Source organism: Rhinopithecus roxellana, chromosome 7 (genome assembly GCF_007565055.1).
Source record: "Rhinopithecus roxellana isolate Shanxi Qingling chromosome 7, ASM756505v1, whole genome shotgun sequence".
Classification (NCBI taxonomy): Eukaryota; Metazoa; Chordata; class Mammalia; order Primates; family Cercopithecidae; genus Rhinopithecus; species Rhinopithecus roxellana.
Window position 1 is genome coordinate 75,328,383 of NC_044555.1, and position 20,452 is coordinate 75,348,834.

General features: G+C 48.9%; 1 protein-coding gene across 2 annotated transcripts in view; it reads left to right on the plus strand.

The window, feature by feature from the left end:
- Positions 1–20,452, plus strand: part of SHROOM2 (shroom family member 2) — a 163,517-nt gene that overhangs the window by 106,381 nt on the left and 36,684 nt on the right. For both annotated transcript variants that reach the window (XM_030934444.1, XM_030934445.1), the window contains exons 4-5: positions 843–3,183; positions 4,703–4,803. In XM_030934444.1, coding sequence (XP_030790304.1) covers positions 843–3,183; positions 4,703–4,803 — 2,442 coding nt within the window. The remainder of the gene's footprint in view (positions 1–842; positions 3,184–4,702; positions 4,804–20,452) is intronic.

A 20,452-nucleotide genomic window follows, 5' to 3' on the forward strand; every position in this document is an offset into this window, starting at 1 on the left:
GACACATGGGCACAGTTGGGTTCCAGTAAAGCTTCACATATGATCTGAAATTTGAATTTCATATCATTTTCACAGGTGAAATAGGAGAAATAGTATGCCTTTGATTTCTTCCAACACCATGAAACATACAAAAACCATTTGGGCTGGGTGCAGTGGCTCATATCTGTAATCCCAGCACTTTGGGAGGCCGAGGCGGGCAGATCACTTGAGGTCAGGAATTCAAGACCAGCCTGGCCAACATGGCGAAACCCCGTCTCTACTAAAAATAACAAAAAAATTAACCAGGCATGGTGGCAAGCACCTATAATCCCAGCTATTCGGGAGGCTGAGGCAGGAGAATCGCTTGAACCCAGGAGGCAAAGGTTGCAGTGAGCTGAAATCATGCCTCTCTGCACTCCAGCCTAGGCGACAGAGTGAGACTGTCTCAAAAAAAAAAAAAAAAAAAAAAAACCCCAAATCAACAACAACAACAACCTGAGTTTTGGTGTGCCCACCCCTGTGCTTAACTATTGATTGACCATAGACGTGTAAATGCAGACGTTGTCTGCCAACGATTGGGGCATCAGGCTGAGAATGTGTGCTAGGGTTGCAAGGCATCCGTTTGGTAAAAAGGCATGTCACGGGGAGGACACAGTCTTTTCAGCCTGTGCTCAGTTTCTCCCTGTCTCTGCTAAAATCCAGATGTGCTGAGCTGCAACCTCAGCCTCAGCAACTTCACCCTGGGAAGTTGCTGTTTGGCGTTTTGGTATTTACATGGAGGGCCAGCTGCATCCACCGCCTTGCCCTTTGCCATTGCTGATGCTAAAGCACACCCTGCCTTGTCCTTTGTCTCATTCTTGCAGTTCTTCCTCCAACGACCTGTCCAGTTCCTGGGAGCAGACGAACCTACAGCGTACCTTAGACCACTTCAGCTCCCTGGGGAGTGTTGGCAGCCTGGACCACCCCTCCAGTCGCCTCTCGGTGGCCAAGTCCAACAGCAGCATCGACCACCTGGGCAGCCACAGCAAGCGCGACTCAGCCTACGGCTCCTTCTCCACCAGCTCTAGCACTCCTGACCACACCTTGTCCAAAGCTGACACGTCCTCCGCAGAGAACATCCTCTACAGTGTAGGCCTCTGGGAGGCTCCCAGACAGGGTGGCCGGCAGGCCCAGGCCGCAGGTGACCCTCAGGGCTTGGAGGAGAAGCTCAGGTGTTTCCCGCCCAGGGTCCCCAGTGACAGCGACAAAGGCCCCAGGCCAGAGTACAATGCCGAGCCCAAGCTGGCTGTCCCTGGGAGGTCCAATTTTGGGCCAGTCTGGTATGTTCCCGATAAGAAGAAAGCACCAGCATCCCCACCCCCTCCCCCTCCCCCTCTCCGCAGTGACAGCTTTGCTGCCACCAAGAGCCACGAGAAGGCCCAGGGCCCTGTGTTCTCAGAGGTGGCCGTGGCACAGCACTTTACGGCCCCGGCCCAGGCTCAGCCCCGTGGTGACTGGAGACCAGAGCCCACTGATCGGCCTTGGAGGTCAGCACACCCAGGGAGCCTCGGGAAGGGATCGGGAGGCCCGGGCTGCCCGCGGGAGGCCCGCGCAGATGGCAGCTGGCCACCCTCCAAGGATGGAGCTTCCAACAGGCTGCAGGCCTCTCTCTCCAGCTCAGATGTGCGCTTCCCTCAGTCTCCTCGTAGCGGCCGCCACCCTCCCCTGTACAGTGACCACAGCCCACTCTGTGCTGACAGCCTTGGGCAGGAGCCAGCGGCTGCCAGCTCCCAGAACGACAGCCTTCCTCAGGTGAAGGGGCTCAGCAGCTGTGACCAGAAGCTGGGGAGCGGCTGGCAGGGCCCCCGGCCCTGTGTGCAGGGAGGCCCGCAAGTGGCACAGCTCTGGGCAGGATGCTGGCCTTCCGACACGGCCCCTGAAGCCCTCAAGAGTCTTCCCCCACCCACGGTGGGCCAGAGCCCACACCGTCACCTACCTCAGCCTGAGGGTCCTCCAGATGCCTGCGAGACAGGATGGTGTTACCCGCTGGACACAGGGGCCGAGGGCTGCTCCGTGGGAGCCCAGGAGCCTCCCAGGGCCAGCCGTGCAGAAAAAGCCAGCCAGAGGCTGGCAGCCAGCATCACGTGGGCAGATGGGGAGAGCAGCGGGATCTGCCCGCAGGAGACGCCCCTGTTACACTCCCTGACCCAGGAGGGGAAGCACCGGCCTGAGAGCAGCCCAGAGGACAGCGCCACCAGACCGCCACCGTTCGATGCCCGCGTGGGCAAGCCCACCCGGAGAAGCGACCGCTTTGCGACCACCCTGCGGAATGAGATCCAGATGCGTAGAGCCAAGCTGCAGAAGAGCCGGAGCACAGTGGCTCTGACTGCAGCAGGCGAGGCGGAGGATGCCACTGGCCGCTGGAGGGCCGGGTTGGGAGGTGGCGCCCAGGAAGGACCCTTCGCTGGCACCTATAAAGACCACCTGAAGGAGGCCCAAGCCCGAGTCCTGAGGGCCACGTCCTTCAAGCGCCGCGACTTGGACCCCAACCCAGCAGATCTATACCCGGAATCACTGGAACACCGGATGGGGGATCCAGACACTGTCCGTCACTTCTGGGAGGCAGGCCTGGCCCAGCCACCCTCATCTACAGGTGGCGGGCCCCACCCGCCCCGCATTGGAGGCCGGAGACGGTTCACAGCTGAGCAGAAACTGAAGTCCTACTCGGAACCCGAGAAGATGAACGAGGTGGGCCTCACAAGGGGCTACAGTCCTCACCAGCACCCCAGGACATCTGAGGATACTGTGGGCACGTTTGCTGACAGGTGGAAGTTTTTTGAAGAAACGAGCAAACCTGTTCCCCAGAGGCCTGCCCAGAAGCAAGTGCTTCATGGAATCCTGAGAGACAAGCCAGAGAGGCCGTGGACAGCGGGCCGCATATGTGAGGGCACAGAGCCCTGGTCGCGCACCACCTCCCTTGGGGACAGCCTCAATGCTCACAGCACAGCGGAGAAGACAGGGACGTCAGACCTGCCGCAGAGGCTCGGCACCTTTGCAGAGTATCAGGCCTCCTGGAAGGAACAGAGGAAGCCTCTAGAGGCCAGGAGCTCCGGGCGCTGCCACTCAGCAGATGACATCCTGGATGTGGGCCTGGACCCGCACGAGAGGCCGCAGCACGTTCATGGGAGGTCCCGGTCTTCGCCATCCACAGACCACTACAAGCAGGTAAGCATGGAGCCACAGCAGGGGCATGGCCCCTGCGGACCATCATCTTAACCCGAGGACAGGACACACCCAGAATGCAGTGGCTGGCGCCAGGGCTACTCATCTCCACCTGTGTGAGCATTTACCTTTTCCAGATCTGCTAGTGTCCTCTGTGTCAGAGGTATTTGGGGACAAAATTGACACATTCTAGGCAATTTAAAGTGCCATATTTCCGAAAACCCACATTTTTTTCATTCCCGTTCTCGTTGCCATAATCTCTGGCTTTAACTGTGTTTCCCCTTAAGTAGCTTGCTCCTACCTTCATACTCAGCAAAGAACTTGGAGGGAGAAACTATGGGAAATGATAACTAACACCTCTGACATGGAAATGTGTGGTTTATGTAAAAGCTTAACATGACATACAATAGCCACTTTTCAAACGCTGATGGATGACATTTAATATTTATAGTATTTGGGTTTTTTTAGTATTCTGTTTTTTATTTGCAAGTATTTTCAAGGATTGCTCTGGGGCGAAATGTATTTAAAACACATTAAGTGTTTGCACTTTTTTAAGGTGAGAGTTTTGATGGGGAGAGTTCATGTCCAGCTTTCTAGAAAACTGCATATTTCTTAGCCCTGCTTCAAACTTGACAGCCTCTTTCTCTCTCACCCCTGCCCTCTTTGAAAGCTTTTTCTCCCTATTACATCTGCACTTGCACATTTCAAAGAAAAAAGAAGTTCTGCAGTGATAGATGCAGTTTCTTTTTAAAAGAATCCGGGGTGGGTGTGGTGGTGCATTTGCAATTCTAGCACTTTGGAAGACTGAGGAAGGATGATCACTTGAGGCCAGGAGTTCCAGACCAGTCTGGGCAACAAAACAAGACCTTATCTCTACAAAAAAAGAAAAAAAACTTAGCCAGGTGTGGCGGTGCCCAGGAGGTTCAGGTTGCAGTGAACTGTGTTCTCACCACTATACTCCAGCTTGGGCAAAAGAGCAAGACCCTGTGTCACAAAAAAAAAAAAAAAAAAAAAAAAAAAAAAAAAAAAAAAGAACCACTGGTATATTTAATACAAGATATCTAATATGTGCATGGAAAGAAGGCTGCTGGTTTGCTCTGTGGTGTCCCAGCCCTGAAAATCCATACAGATGCTGTGAGTGTTTATTTCCACCGTTGGATACCCTGGCTTGTGGCTGTTCAGCATGACCCCTGAGAATTCCATACTTGCCCTGTCAGGAGCAAAGAATCCCGGGCTCTGGCGAGTACTAGAGCTTGAGGCTTCACCACTGTAATTTGTGACCAGCTGTATTTTATTTTATTTCTTTTGGCCAATTGTGCCACACGGTTTTACAGGCTTCACGTAGGAGTTGTTTCCTGCCCAGAACAGAAGTGGACGCGGGGTCTTAGTTCAGTCGTCTCAATGAAATGCTTTGTAGAGCTGCCCTGGCAAGGCAAACCCACAAATGAGGGCTTTCATAATCACAGATGTCCTGAGGAAGGCAGCTTGAGGACTTGGTGTCTTACTGTGTTGCCCTTTGCAGGAAGCTTCTGTCGAACTGCGAAGGCAGGCAGGGGACCCTGGCGAGCACAGAGAAGAGCTTCCCTTCACAGTCCGGGCCAAGGAGGGACAGTCCACGCTGAGGTGGGTGAAATTTGGATTCAGAGTTACTGAAGAGGTGTCTGGGGGTGGGCTTCTGTGTGGGTGGGTGCTTGGTTAACATGGCTGGACGTCTGGCTTTTGCCAAACCCAAAGCGGCTGAAATCCGGCATGATTTCCAGCATCCCTGATGCACTGGAGGTCTGGGCAGAGCCTGTGCACCCTGCAGCCCTGCCCAGAGACACATCCCAGGGCAGGGAGGCCTTCTTACACGGCGGTGACATTTTTTTGGTTCTTAAAATGGCTACTGTGTTTTCCACACGGTAAGACTGCTTATGGAGACACAATGAGAAGTCCAGTTTAACATACTGGAGCTGCACGTCTTTGCACAGAGCGCCTTATGGAAGGGCAGCTTTAGCTATCTAGCACACAGCTGTGTGCCTAGCTGCGGCCTGGAAATCGGAGTTGCCTCTAAGGATTTAGTAAGAAAGGAACAGGGCAGGCTTTCCTAAATTGGACCTAGTTAATGAGTTAATTTTGAGCTTTAAAATAGAAATCGAGTTAGTCAACTCCCAAAGAGAGGCTGCAAGCATCTGCAGAAACTGTGGCAGCAGCAGGAGATTAGAGTGTTTTGTGCCGTAATTCCAGAATGTGCACCATAGCCGCTTAGTCGTGGTGAGGACAGGGTTAGATTAAATACATAGTATAATCTGGGCCAGGCGTAGTGGTTCACACCTGTATTCCCAGCACTTTGGGAGGCTGAGGCAGGTGAATTGCTTGAGCCCAGGAGTTCAAGACCAGCCTGGGCAACATGGTGAGATCCCGTCTCTACTAAAAACAGAAGAAAAAAAAATTAGCCGGGTGTGGTGGCAGGTGCCTGTAGTCCCAGCTACTCTGGAGGCTGAGCTACTCATTCAAGCACAAGAGCGAGGGTCAAACAGAGCGAGACCCTGTCTCAAGAAAAAAAAAAAAAAATAGTATAATCTTCCCCTTCATCACACGAGGAGTGCAGGAGGAGAGTGCGTCTCTGCAGAAGATGTGGTGCAATCTTGTTTTAAAAAGGCGGATGGAGGGATGGGAGTAAATGCACGACAGGGTCCCTGGGTGTGGATTGTTCTGTCGCCTTGAGAATCTTGTGTGATTGCTGTGACATTCACATTAAACACCGACCTCAAAACTCAAGATTCTGTTGCAGAAATTACCAATTTAAAAGTTTGCTTTCAAGAGCCTCATGTAATGGGGTTTTATTTCATTTGGCCTTAAACAGAGCTGTTAGCCTTCTACAAGGGGATCAAATATTTATGTGACTCCGCAGCGACAGGATTGATATTGTATGTCTGCTTGTGTAGGAAGTCTCTGCAGTTACTTAACAGACTCTGAGGCTGAAACCAAGAATGCGTGGGTCAGAAAGGCCGACGAATAATCCACCTACAGAATTTAGCTGTGTCTGAGAAGCACAATTAGAGCTTTATGACTGTGGAGTCCAAGTGGGTCACGTGCCGAGCACCAGCTGCAGTCTGTTTTCCAAGCCAGCTCCCAGGCCGTTGAGGCCGGCCGTGCGGTGTATCGCGGGCAGCGCTCGATGGGCTCTGCACATGCGGGCCTTGCTTTGCCCCTGCGCTCTGTCTGATGCTGCAAGCGTATCATCTGTGCAGAGGGCACCCGTGCTGGTGAGAATGTATAGCTCTGCTGTGCATGGAGGGGGTCGCCCTGAACAGCTGTCACGTGCAGGCTGTGTGAGAGTGAGTGAATGGCACTGTCGATACTGAAAGGGTCGAGAGGAAGCAGGGGCCCCATGCTTCATTCATCAAGGCCATGTCTTCCAGCAGACTGCATAACCACTCCAAAGAAATTAGTTCCAGAAACTCTCTGCTTTTGAGCTACTAAACCAGCAATTTTCAGAATTGTTGGGTGCGGTTTTTTTTTTTTTTTGAGTGGTGAGGCGTGATGAAATTCGGGAATATGTAGGTTGAAAAGTTGTTTTCAACTTTTTTCAGAGACTCTTTAATTTCTGAAGGACCAGCAAGAAAGAATACACTTGAAAAATTTAAATGGAAAATAATAGAAGTCAAAGTTCAGGCAAGGGATTGTCCTTTGCCCCCCAAAAAGAAAATCTAGAATACAAAGGTTTGAAGATACCCAATGTTTTGCATAAGTTTAAAATAACATAAACATGTCTGTGTAACGTAAACATATGACGTAAACATATGAAGTGCTGCTGTGATAACCGATGCATAACAAAAAGTATGTATTGTTGTATTCTGTTTGGATAACAAAAGAATGTTGAGATCAGAATTTTTGTTGTTGTTGTTGCTCAGGTGAACCAAATAGAGATAACATTTTTTGTGAAGTTCAAGATCCTATATTAATATAAAGACAAGTAGGGCAAATTGAAGTGATGATACTTTTTTTTAAAGTTATGTGATGCTTCAGAAGCTCAGAGGAGAGAGAGCAAAGTGACTTCTGGCTGGGTTATGGGAGAAACAGGTGGTGTTTGAGCTAAAATAGAACTGAACCTGAGGGAGCAGACCCAGCACGTTTGCTTCCCTCCAGCTCTTCTGTCCTGAACAGCCCACCGCCCCCCACCCTCACTGCCATCAGAGGCTTCACCCCAGACCTGCAAGGTCAGGCATCATAGCCAGCAGGAGCCTGCTTTGGGGAAATGCTCTCTCCTGCTGACTTGGGGCCCCTTGAATACTGGGTCTGTTTCCTAGTGTGGCCATAACAAACTCCCCAAGACTGGGGGCCTCAAACAACAGAAGTGGATTACTCTCACAATCCTAGAGGCTGGAAGTTCCAGATCAAAGTGTGAGCAGGGCTGGCTCCTCCTGGGGCCTCTCTCCTAGGCTTGTAGATGCAGTCTTCTCCCTGTGTCCTCACAGGGTTGTCCCTCTGTGCATTTTTGTATCATTTCTTCTTATAAGGACCCCAGTCCTATTGGATCAGAGCCCTCCCCAATGGAACCTAATTACCTAATTTTGCCTTAATTACTTCTTCTAAGGTCCTGTCTTCCAATGCAGTCACATTCTGAGATACTAAGGGTTAGGGGCTTCAGCACATGGATTTTGTGGGGCACAGTTCAGTCCCTAACACTGGAAGAAATGTCCCTGCTTCTCCATTCTACCTTTATAGTAACCACTTCTACCTGCTGTCAGGAGGTGTCATCCTACCCTTGTGCTGATCAGGCTTTATGTTCATGACAGATGTGAAAGCCTTTAAGATGAAGGGAAGAGGGAGCTGTCACCTTGTGGGTGGCACAGAAGAGGGGCATTTGGCAAAACCTAACTGGAGAGCTTTTTGAGAAACTTGTCTGGAGGGTTCCTTGACACCATGCAACTGAAGGTTGACAGTCGTACACACCTTCTGGTTCAATCAATCCATCTTTTAAGAGTTTACTTTGAAAGTTGACATCTACTGCCCCATGAATGTGCTAACCTCTTCAGACTGGGATGGTTTGGCAAGGGGACAGTGACTCTTAAACTCACTTCACGAATGTATTTGCACACTTTCACTATTCCGTGCTGTCTGCTGGGCCGGACTGTTGGCTCCCAGAAGACTGGATTTTACTTTTTCATTTCTCAGTACCCTGTACCTGACATATATCCTGCGCAGATTACATGCTCAATAAGTGGTTGGATGGATGGAAGGAGTGGTGGATGGACAGATGGGTGGATGAGTAGACCGATGGACCAGTCCTCAGGTAGATAGTTGGAGGATGGGGAGGGTGGGTGGATGAATAGTTGGATGGATGGAAGGGTAAGTGGATAGATGGATGCATGGATGGATACATGGATGAGATGTAGGGGTACATGGATGGATAGATGGATGAATGGAAGAGTAAGTGGATGGATGGATGGATGGATAGATGGGTATGTGGATGGATACAGAGGTGTGTGGATGGATACAGAGGTGTATGGATGGATGGATGGGAGGGAAGTGGATGGATGGACGAATGGAAAAGTAAGTGGGTGGGTGGATGGATGGATGGATGGATAAGTGGATGGATGGATGAAAGGGAGGGTGAGTGGGTGGATGGATGGGAGGGTAAGTGCATGGATGGATACATGGGTGCATGGATGGATGGAGGCATGGGAAGGTGGATGGGTGAGTGAATGGGAAGATAGAAGGATGGGTAGGTGGATATATAAGCAGATGGATTGGTGACTGAATGGATAAATACCAGCCTGACCTTCCTTGAGTCAGTCTTTCTTGATTATGGTGAATAATCTTTCCATATTGGTACATTCTGTGTCCTAAAATTTTATTTAGAATTTTAGTTTACACACTAGTAAGTGAAATCGCCTTTACTTATCCTTCTGCACTAGCATGGCATTTGGAATCAAGAAGACATAAACATCTCAAAATAAATTTGGTAGCACAGATCTGTTTTTGGTATGAGATTTTAGACCTTGTAGGAAAGTTTAGAGGTACCACATTTGTTCGTTGCTCCTCAATTTCGAGATGCCTTGGGTGAGGACTGTGTTCTGGGTGGCTCCAGAGACTGGCACTGAAATGAGATCTGGGGGCGGCCTCTGGAGCTGTGGGTGCTGGCAGTGTCTTCCTTCTCTGCCTTCTTGCAGCCACTTCCGCCCCCGCCTGCAGGAGCCACTGCCAAGCACTGATGAGCTGGCACTGACCGCAGGCTTGTATTTTGTTGGGACGGATGGGAGGGGAGGCGAAGAATGAGAGTATATCCTAAATCCCAATACCAGCTGAACATTGAATGCATACGAAATAGAGCTCTTTAGGGAACAATTTGCTTTCATATAATATTTGTAAACAAGCTAAATGAACCTGAGGGTCATCTTCCTGAATGTTTTCCCTGAGAGGTGACTTGGTGTACAGAGGTTCATGTAAAGACCAATTTTTCATTTACAAAACAAGCTCCTTCATGTAGATTTCAGAATAAGTAACAGATTTATCATCCAAGCTCTCCCCCTCATTTGTCACTTTAGGGCAGACGTTTGCTTTCCCTGGCCTTCAATTAGCTCAGGGCAATTGAAGCTTTCCATTCTGAGCTGCTGTGCTAGGTAATTACGAAGACTGCTGGATCGGGTCAGGATAAAAAGGTGAAACTTGATCTTGGAATTTTGTCGGGGGCAGAGCCCAGCATTCTGCATAGCTTTGTACAGTGTAGTACTGCATGCTGAACAGAAAGGTTCTTCTTGTGCAGGATGTAACAGCCTCACCCCAGAAGGAATAAATGGTAGCTGTAGGAGAGAGACTGCAGTATGGATCTAGTGGGCTTGTCTTTATGTCTTTTTTTTTTTTATGTTGTTTTTTGAGACAGGGTCTCGCCATGTCGCCCAGGCTGGAGTGTAGTGGTGCAACCTCTGCTCACCGCAGCCTCCACCTCCTGGGCTCAAGTGATCCTCCCACCTCAGCCTCTGGAGTAGCTGGGACTACAGGTGCACACCACCATGCCAGCTAATTTTTGTATTTTTTTGTAAAGATGAGGTCTCACCATGTTGCCCAAGCTGGTCTTGAACTCCTGGGCTCAAGTGATCCACCCATCTCAGCCTCCCAAAGTGCTGGGATTACAGGTGTGAGCCACCACACCTGGCCTTGTTTTTATACCTTACTTTGCAACTACAATTTCCCCTTACATTTATACCCATGGGAACTTAAGAAACCCAGAATCGAGTCAGGCGGCCACCTGTTTGTTTACTTTTTGGTTTGGTCTCATGATTCCACATTATTTAGAAGGAGTAGCTTTCAGGTGATAGTTTACGGTTATAGGATTTCGGCTAAGGAAGAGAAGCGAGAGCAGGGAGGCAGATCCACAAAGCCCTCGTTTGGAGGGAGAAGAGTGCAAAAGGAGGCTGAAAGTGACCAACGTCCCGAGATGCCAGAGCCGAGGGAAGCCGGAGGGAAATGCACAAGAAAATTTAACTCAAGCATCTCAGTTCTAGATGGGGCAGGTAAGCAGTCTTCTACAAACAGAATCTGTGTCATTGAGCAGGGCACAGTGGCATGTGTCTCTAATCCCAGCACTTTGGGAGGCTGAGGCAGGAGGATCACTTGAATCCAGGAGTTCGAGACCAGCTGGGGCAACCTAGCAATGCCCCATCTCTACAAAAAATACAACAGTTGCTGCCCTATGGTTGGGTGCCAACATACATAGCTGTACTTGCACAGGCTCCTTGATCCCTCATGTGACTCCGAGGCTGTGGCCTGAGACTTGCCTTTCCAGAAGAATCCAGCCCTGTGGAAAGCTGCCCCTTTGTTTCCCAGCAGCCCTATCCCTGGTGCCTACCCAAGAGCTCCCGCTAGCTAGGTGAGCCACCGGCGGCCTCTCTTGGGGGAGAGACCCCCGTAGCGCGTGCTGACGTGGCAGCCCCGCTCCACTCTGCCTCTCCTCTGGCCTCCTTTCTTGTCAGCTGGCTGCGTTCTTCAAAGCTGTCAGCCTCTGGGCTGACCTTGGCTGAGTTCGCATGTTATGGGATCCTTTGGGGCTTTCACCTTTCTCCAGAGAGCTACCTGGAAATGTAGATGTCCATTCTCTCCTTTAGCTTCTTCTAGCCTCCATTCCTCTTGGCTGTGTCCTAGTCCAGTCCCCGACCCAGGTTGGGCCGAGGTGACACACCCACCCAGAAGGCTGTACAGATTGATCAATCGATTGGTTCATTGACAGGGTCTTGCTCTGTCACCCAGGCTGATGTGCAGTAGCACAATCATGGCTCACTGCAGCCTCGACCTCCAAACTCAAGAGATCCTCCCAAGTAGCTGGGATCACAGGCATGCGCCAGCACACCTAGCTCATTAAAAAAAACAAAAAAAGTTTTTGTAGACAAGGCCTCACAGTGTTGCTCAGGCTGGCCTCAAACTCCTGGCCTCAAGTGATCCTCTTGCCTCGGCCTCTCAGAGTGCTGGGATTACAAGGGTGAGTCATCACACCACACCCAGCCAGTGTGTTCATTTTTAAAGTTTGACTTAAGAGTCCCATAGATTCAGTGTCTTATGTGGCTGTTAGGTCCTTGTAGTTAGTCTCAGAAATCGATTTAGCTCATCTGTTTTCTGAAGGCCCACACATTTGAAACAAAAAAAGAAATAGTTCTGAGTCACCTCCTTCTCAATATAAATAGAAAATGCATTCAAATATTCCCACAAGTTTTGTGTCTTTTAAATCTGCACAGCCGGGCGCGGTGGCTCAAGCCTGTAATCCCAGCACTTTGGGAGGCCGAGACGGGCGGATCACGAGGTCAGGAGATCGAGACCATCCTGGCTAACACGGTGAAACCCCGTCTCTACTAAAAACTACAAAAAACTAGCCGGGCGACGTGGCGGCGCCTGTAGTCCCAGGTACCCGGGAGGCTGAGACAGGAGAATGGCGTGAACCCGGGAGGCGGAGCTTGCAGTGAGCTGAGATCCGGCCACAGCACTCCAGCCTGGGTGACAGAGCGAGACTCCGTCTCAATAAATAAATAAATAAATAAATAAATAAATAAATAAATAAATAAATAAATCTGCACAAACCCAAAGAATTCCTAGAGGAGGCCGCCAGAGCTAGCAGTATGTGTCAGGTCTGCATCCCCCCAAGTCAGCTGAGCAGCCCGCTTCAGCCTTCTTCATACCACACAGCTCACCACCACCTCCACCGCCAGGAGAATCCAGAAGGCCGGAGGGCGAAGGAGGACTGACGCATGGGCGGTGATGATGCGGGAGCCAGTGATGTATTTCTGCTTTGGGCTGTCTCACACGTGGCACTTGGAGCACATCCTTGGCAACATGTCTGTCCTCTTTTCCAGTTTAAATTTTTGTGTGTTCGTTTCCATGCTAGCTCTTAGAATCTAAATCAAATGTTGTGGATGGTGTGCAAGACCATAGCTGTGTGTGTGAGTCTCATTGACCACAGTGCTGACACAATTTCCCTTGGTGGGAGTAAAGAGTAAGTTCAGGACTCCCCTGTAAATGATGTGCTCCCCCGTGGATGAGGGACAGGAAGGACATCAGGGTACCATGCCAGCAGAGCTCTGTGCCCTGTTAGTCGAAACAAAAGTGATGGCTGATAAGAGTCCTTCTGTGGCACCCAGGAAACTTTGACAGCTGGGCCAAGAAGCAGCGGTGCTGCAGTGCCCCAAGCATCGTGGTTCATGCTCAGCAAAGCCGCATCACCTGTCATATAGACCCGACATCAGCTTTACAGTTTTGCTTGCATATAACTTGCAACTTTGTTTTGTGTTTTATAGCCTAAGAACTATTAAAGTAAGTAAACAGATTTTATATATAGACATTTAACAGTCTAATAAAAAAAATCAAAACCACATATTGTATGATGCCATTTATATAAAATGTCCAGAATAGGCACATCTGTAGATAGAAAGTAGATTAGTGGCTGCCAGGGGTTAAGGGGGGAGAAGTGAGGGAGAGACTGTTCATGAGCATGGCGTTTCTTTCTGGAGTAATGAAAATCCTCTGGAATTAGATAGTGGTGATGGTGACTGCTGTGACTATACTAAAAACTACTGAACTGTGTGTGCTGTTTCAAAGGGCAAATTTTGTGATATATTAATTTTATCTCAGTCTTTAAAAAAAAAATCTCAGCACTGGGAATCCATAAGAAAACTTTTTTTTTTAATTTAAAATGGGTCTGTCAGGCCAGGCGTTGTGGCTCATGCTGTAATCCCAGCACTCTGGGAGGCCAAGGCGGGTGGATCACCTGAGGTCAGGAATTCGAGACCAGCCTGGCCAAAACATGGTGAAACCCCGTCTCTACTAAAAAATTAGCCAGGTGTGGTGTCAGGCGCCTGTAATCCCAGCTACTGGGGAGGCTGAGGCAGGAGAATCGCTTGAACCTGGGAGGTGGAGGTTGCAGTGAGCCGAGATCGTGCCACTGCACTCCAGCCTGAGCAACAAGAGTGAAACTGTCTCAAAAAAATAATAAATAAATAAATAAAATGGGTCTGTGCATTAAGTGGCTGTAGTTCAGAGATTGACAAAGGTTGCGGAAAATGAGATGATAAATATTTTTGGCACAGAGGGACATAGTGTCCCTGCTGTGACCACTCGGCTCTGCCGTGATGGCGCAAAAGCAGCCACATGGTGACCAGGTTGCCCTCCCTGCAGGCCTGCTAAGAGGACTCTGGCTAGATTCCAGCCCTTGCTAGCCCCCTGGCGGGGAGTGGCGGGGGAGGCGGGCAGCATCCCTATTGTCCCACTGAACCCAGCAGCCACAGGGGCTGCTTCACATTCCTTCCTGCCCTGGCCTAAAGCAGGAAGCAAGACAAGGAAACCTCTGAGTCAGGTATGTGGATGTCCCCTGCAGAACTCACCTGGTCCCTTCCTTCAAGTCATTTGTTTCTTTCTGTGAGTCAGCCCTGCCTCCTGTTTACCAGACACAGGTGGTTTTACCTGTGGCTCCCTGAGCATAACTGGAGTCGGTGTGACACAGGCTGTGTCTCTGAATAGAAAGTCTCCACACTGCCGTGCCACTCTCCACTCTGTGTTTGCCCACTGTATGCACCAGAGCTCCCTCCTGGCTCCCCAGCACCTAAGCAAATCCCACACACCTGCATCCCATCCTTCCTCAGATCACTTCCGGAATTGTCTGCGGAGTTTGAGTCTCATGGTTTGTGAGACACTCTCAAGCAGCTCACCCAAATCGGGTGGTGTCAGATGGTGAAAGTTTGAGGGGTCTAGGTCAGGGTCACTTGGAAACAAGTTCCTGGGGGAGCAGAGCAACTTTCTTCTCTACTTCGAAGAATTTGATAAAGCACCCCTAGACTCACTGGTTTCGAGTTCTAGGGAAGCAGATATTGATGACTCAACAGAGGAAAGGATGGTGTCATCATTGCTTTAGTCAGGGGTTAGCAAACTATGGTCAACAGGCCAACTCTGGCCCCCTGTTTTTTAAAATAAAGTTTTATTGGCATGCAGCCACACCCATTTGCTCACAGACCGCCTGTGGCTGCTTCCTTTCTCTAATGGCAGAGAGTTGAGTCATTGCAACAGATCAGATGGCTCCTAGAGCTGAAAATATCTGCCATCTGGTCCTTTACACAAAGGTTTGCTTGCTGACCATGTTGGGCTTAGTGGAGGGATGTAAGAGATGGTCTTACATGAGCGTGCTTCCAGCACAGGGAGCATGGAACCCAGTGGCAGTCTGTCTGGATGTTTTCAAAGAGGCTTCTTTGTGATAGTTCATTATTATCTTGCAACATGGTATCTGTCTCCCCATCCCTAGTGTGGTTAACTTGGGGAAGTTTGCTTTGTCCAAGTAGAGGGGGCTGTGGCTTGTTCATAGCCCAAGAATGCAGGAGCACACAGGATGCTGTAACAGCAGCTTTTCTGACTTGTTAGTGATAGCCTGGGTTAGGGAAGGTTGCCTTTGGACCACATGGGCTGGGCATGCCGCTCAATTCATGGAAAGTGACTCAGAAAAGTTCGAGGTTTCACCAAGACTGTCTAAGAGGTGAGGAGGAAGTTCTTTCAGAACATAAGGGTACTAGGGTGGTGATTTCATTCTGTTCTTTTTTGAGGGCACAAATGTTTTGTGTCTATTAAAAGCAGATTTGTATGCATTTTATTACAATGATTAAAATTTTAAAGTCTTAATAGTATTAATACTATACAATCTGCAAAAAGATTTGAGCATCTTATAAGCCCTGATAATTATGCCTCGCTCTAAGAAACATGGATATCTGGAAAGCCACATTATAAACTTTGATATTATAAATGTACTTTCTGTTTAGAAGTAATTCTTGGAGAGTCTCCTTTAAGAACGGATTCCTAGGCCAGGCATAGGGGTTCATGCCTATAATCCCAGCACTTTGGGAGGCTGGGAAGATTGCTTGAGCCCTGGAGTTCAGTACCAGCCTGGGCAACATAGTGAGACCCCATCTGTACAAAAAACATTTAGCTGGGCATGGTGATGCAACCTGTAGTTCCAGTTATTTGGGAGGCTGGGTTGGGAGGATCGCTTGAGCCCAGGAGGTCAAGGCTGCAGTGAGCTATGATGGTGCCACTGCACTCCAGCCTGAGTGACAGTGAGACCCTCTCTCATAAACAAATAAATAAATAAACAAACAAACAAATAAATAAATAAAGAACAAAAATGAAAAAACAGGATTCCTAGAGCACAGCCAGCATGCAGATCTTGTTTTCTAAGGCTTTTCTCCAATAAAAGGAACCAGGGCTCCTCAGAGGAATGGCTGGAGTCTAGGGTTGGGGCAGGAACTGTACAAGATGAGCCTGGAGTATCTTATAGTGCCAGAAAATAAGTGCTCAAATACACTCATAAGTAAACCCAGCAGTGACAACAGTGTGGATATGTCATACGGACACAGGAGCCAACAGTGACCAAAGGCAGAACAAGTTAAGCAGCAAAATTAAGTAGTAGTGGATTATAATCCAATATATAAAATGAATCCACAGCCCAGACTGACAACATGGAATGGCTGAATAAGTTAACAAATGAAGAACAGAGAATTCTGCTGTGCAGAAAATTGCAAATACTTTATGTAGCTACTCTGCCCTTAAGGAGGTGGAGCATAGCTCCCTACACTCAGTGTGGGCTGCCAACAGTAAGCTCCCTCCAAAGAGTACAGTGTGGCATGGGGGGCCGGGGAGAGGAACATCACAGTGGAGAAACCGGTGTCTACCGACTTCACCAAGTGGTCAGGGTCAATGTTGACAGGTAAGTCATGTTGACAGCATGCCCCTTGATATCATAGGATGACAGTGGCACTTCACTTCCATGGTCTCTCTCCCAGAAGTCCCAGGCTAATCATAAAAACACATCAGACAGTTCCCAATTGAGAGACATGCTGCAAAATGCCGGAACAGACCTCTTCAAAACTATTAAGGTCATCAAAAACAAGGAAAGCCTGAGAAACTACCATAGCCTATTCAGGCTGCTATAATAAAATACCTAAGATTATATGACTTATAAACAGCAGAAATGTATTTGTCACAGTTCTGGAGGCTGGGAAGTCTAAGATTGAGGCACTGGTAGATTCGGTGTCTGGTGAAGGTGCTTTCTGCCTCACAAATGGCCGTCTCTCTGCTGTGTCCTCACATGGTGGAAGGGGAGAGGGAGCTCTGAGGGGTCCCTTTTATAAGGGCACTAATGCCATTCACAAGAGCTCCATCCTCATGACCTCATCACCTCCCAGAGGCCCCACCTCCTAACACCGTCACCTGGGGGTTAGATTTCAACATAGGAATTTGGGAGTGGGGGGCACAAATGTTCAGTCTAAAGCTATAGCACCCTCACAACAAAAGGAGTCTGAGGAAGCAGGCTTGAGTATGATGCAGTACCTGGATGAGGTTCAAGGACAGAAGGAGAACATTGAGTAAAAAGAAAATTGGAATAAAGTGTGACCTTTAGTTAATATTAATGTACCAATATTGATTCATTAACTATGACAAACACACCCCATAGTAAGTCAGATGTTAATAATAGGGGGAAGTGGGTAGAGGGCATGTGGGAGCTCTCTCCCGCCTGTTGCAATTTTTCAGTAATCTAAACCCATTCTAAAATGAGATGCTGCCCAGGCGCAATGGGTCATGCTTGTAATCCAAGCACTTTGGGAGGTTGAGGCAGGAGGATTGCTTGAAGCCAGGAATTTGAGACCAGCTTGGGCAACACAGCAAGACCCTGGCCAGGTGCGGTGGCTCACGCCTGTAATCCCAGCACTTTGGGAGGCTGAGGTGGGCGTATCACCTGAGGTCAGGAGTTCGAGACCAGCCTGGCCAACATGGTGAAACCCCGTCTCTAATAAAAATACAAAAATTAGCTGGGCATGGTGGCGTGCACCTGTAATCTCAGCTACTCAGGAGGCTGAGGCGGGTGAATTCCTTGAACCCAGGAGGTGGAGGTTGCAGTGAGCTGAGATCATGGCACTGCGTTTCAGCCTGGGTGACAGAGTGAGACTCCATCTCAAAAAAAAAAAAAAAGTGTAATGAAATATTTATTTTTTACAAATTTTTATGTAGAGATGGTGTCTTGCCATGTTACTCAGGCTGGTCTCCAATTCCTGGGCTCAAGCAATCCTCCTGCCTCAGCCTCCCAAAAGTGCTGTGGTTATAGGTGTGAGCCACCACACCCAGCCCTGTAATAAAATATTTAATCAGCCATCAACTGATTGCTGTTCCGTATGTGACCTGGCAGTATGTGTTGAGCATTTGAGAAAAGGAGATGGCCCAGGGTGAATGGCACCCTCTCTTAGAGACAGGAACATGTACTTGGTAAAGTAATACATGAAGATGAAAAGTACTGGAAAGAACGTGGGCTTTGGAGTCGAAGACACAGGCTCGAATCCTCATTCTGCTTCTCAGTGTAAGTGTGTCAGGTCCCCCCCAAGCTTGCTGAGCTCACGGCCCTGGATCATGGGGATGTGCAGAGCAACCTTGCTCGCAGACTTACTTGCTTAAGGGATTATAACATTAATGAATCAACACAGTGCCTAAGGTCGAGTGTCGACATGGGAAAAAAAAAATCTAAAATAGCAGTGGTACAGTATATGCTGCAAAGCAGCATATGTTATTTGGAGAAATGAGCAAGAGTTGGAAGTAACTGCTATGAATGTAGAAGAGGTTGACAGGAGCAGGTTGGAAAGAGGAACTCCGTCCTGGTGGCTAAGCCCAGGATGAGGGAGGGTGGGATAGGGCTGTGAGGCGCAGCACCTGGCAACTCTGCTTCTTGGAGGGGCTGTGGTGCTGAGGTCTGGGGCTGCATTAGGAGGGAGGTGGGGCGCAGGGACTTTAAATACAGATCACTGTGAAATGGTGAATTGGGAAAGTCAGGTCCAGCCTGCCTTTGTCTTCCCTGAGTGCCTTGCACACACTCAAACTACCGGAAACACTTGTTAGTTGCTTGATGGGTTACATTCCTAATGAGTGTGTAACCAGCCCACGAATATATGGACATAGAATAGGCTGTTGAATGTTTTCTTTTGCCTCCTTATGGTTGTGGAGTTGAACTGTGTGTCACATGTGTTATAGGATTACCTAACATCACTAAATAGAGAAAGCTGTAACATCAATGCAGTAGGCTTTCTATATTTCCCCTTTAAAATATAGTAAGTGCTGGGCACAGTGGCTCACACCTGTAATCCCCACACTTTGGGAGGCTGAGGCAGGAAGATCTCTTGAGCCCAGGAGTTGGAGGCTACAGTGAGCCGTGATCATACCACTGCACTCCAGCCTGGGAGACAGAGCAAGATCCTGTCTCCGAACACACACACATACACACACACACATAAAAAGGAAGACTGCCTCCTAAACCTTTTGGGGTTTTAAAGTACAAGACTTTTGGGGTTTAAGCACTGAAGTGTTGGAAATGTTCCCCACTGAGGCGAGGAGTTGCTGATGAAGTGATGGGAAATGCAAGCGGAGCCTTGAGCCGTGGAGGTGAAGGTTGACGGAGCCTGCGTGAGCTTGCCCATCAACAAGACAGCAGGCACAGACAGGCCAGCTGTTGTGAGCTTGGCTTTAGGACTCCATTCAGTAGGCAGGAGGAGAGCTGCAGCAGAGGCGGCTGTAGGTCCCTGAAGCACATCGCTGCCTTCACAGCTGGACGAGCTCCCATCCAGCGCAGTAAGCAGAGCCAGGTAAGGGACCCTTGCGTTTGCTCTCGGGGCAGTTCGTCCCAGATGGGACTGGTTTCAGGACGCCTGCGCCGTTTGTTAGGGGTTTGTAGTTCCCAGTGGCTCTTTTGTTCTGCTATCTTGAAAAGCAGGTTGCTTGTCAGCTCACAATGCTGTGGGTAAGGTCTGGCGAGGTCAGCAAATGTGTTCTCATTGTTTATTCTTCTGCCTGAAGATGAGAAAGAATGCAAATCGGAGTGCAGATTCCAGCTCGAGCTCTGCAGGCATACACGTATGTGCGAGGGTATGCTCGCCGGTGCTGCATGTGTGCTTGTGGATGCATGCAATTTTTGCAGCTTGGGATTCACAGTTAGCTGAAAGCACATTGGAACTGGAAGGCAGTGCTGTTAACACCGTGTTCTAGGCTGGAAGCCGTACAGCCAGCATCTGCACTGATGGGACTGCAGCCCTTGGTATGTGGGACCCTTGCTCCGTGTGAGTTCTGCAGATGGGTTCCCTGAAGGAGCTGGCTGGAGGACGCCAGCATCGCATGAAGACTTGTCTGCCTTGTTTGCCTTTTCTTTTTCAGTAGCAGTAAGAAACAGGCATTCCCACTACTCAGGCATTGAATGCGGACAATGAGAAAAAATGGTGAGTCAGCTACATCCAAATGAAAAAAAAAGCGGCGAAATCAGGTGTGCGTGTTTAGTCATGAGAAATATTCCCTGAGTGTTTTGCACATAGCCTGCTAATTGCAGTGAGATAATTTAAATAGAGAAAATGGAATCACCATAGTTTTTAGCATTTTCCAGTTCTTTTATTTTCCTGTTTGGTGTGATTGTGACAGTTTAAGGGTTTTACTATACATGTGCTTTTTCCTCCCTTTTATGTTGTGATAAAAGAAAGAGATGATTAGTTTTGGCTATATTTCTAAATGGTTGGAATGCTTTTGCTTTACTAAAGGAAGCTTTTGTGTGTGCAGAGGGTCGATGCCATTTTTACAGGGAAATTGATGCATAAGTACGTGTGCACACACAGGCTCTCTCTTTGGTCTGCATTTACTGACTCATATGAGTAGGTGTCATTTTGAAATGCATGTTTTTAGCGGTTGTGCTAGTTGAAAGGTAAAAAGGCAAAGCAGTTTGAAGAAAGGCTTTTGGAAATCT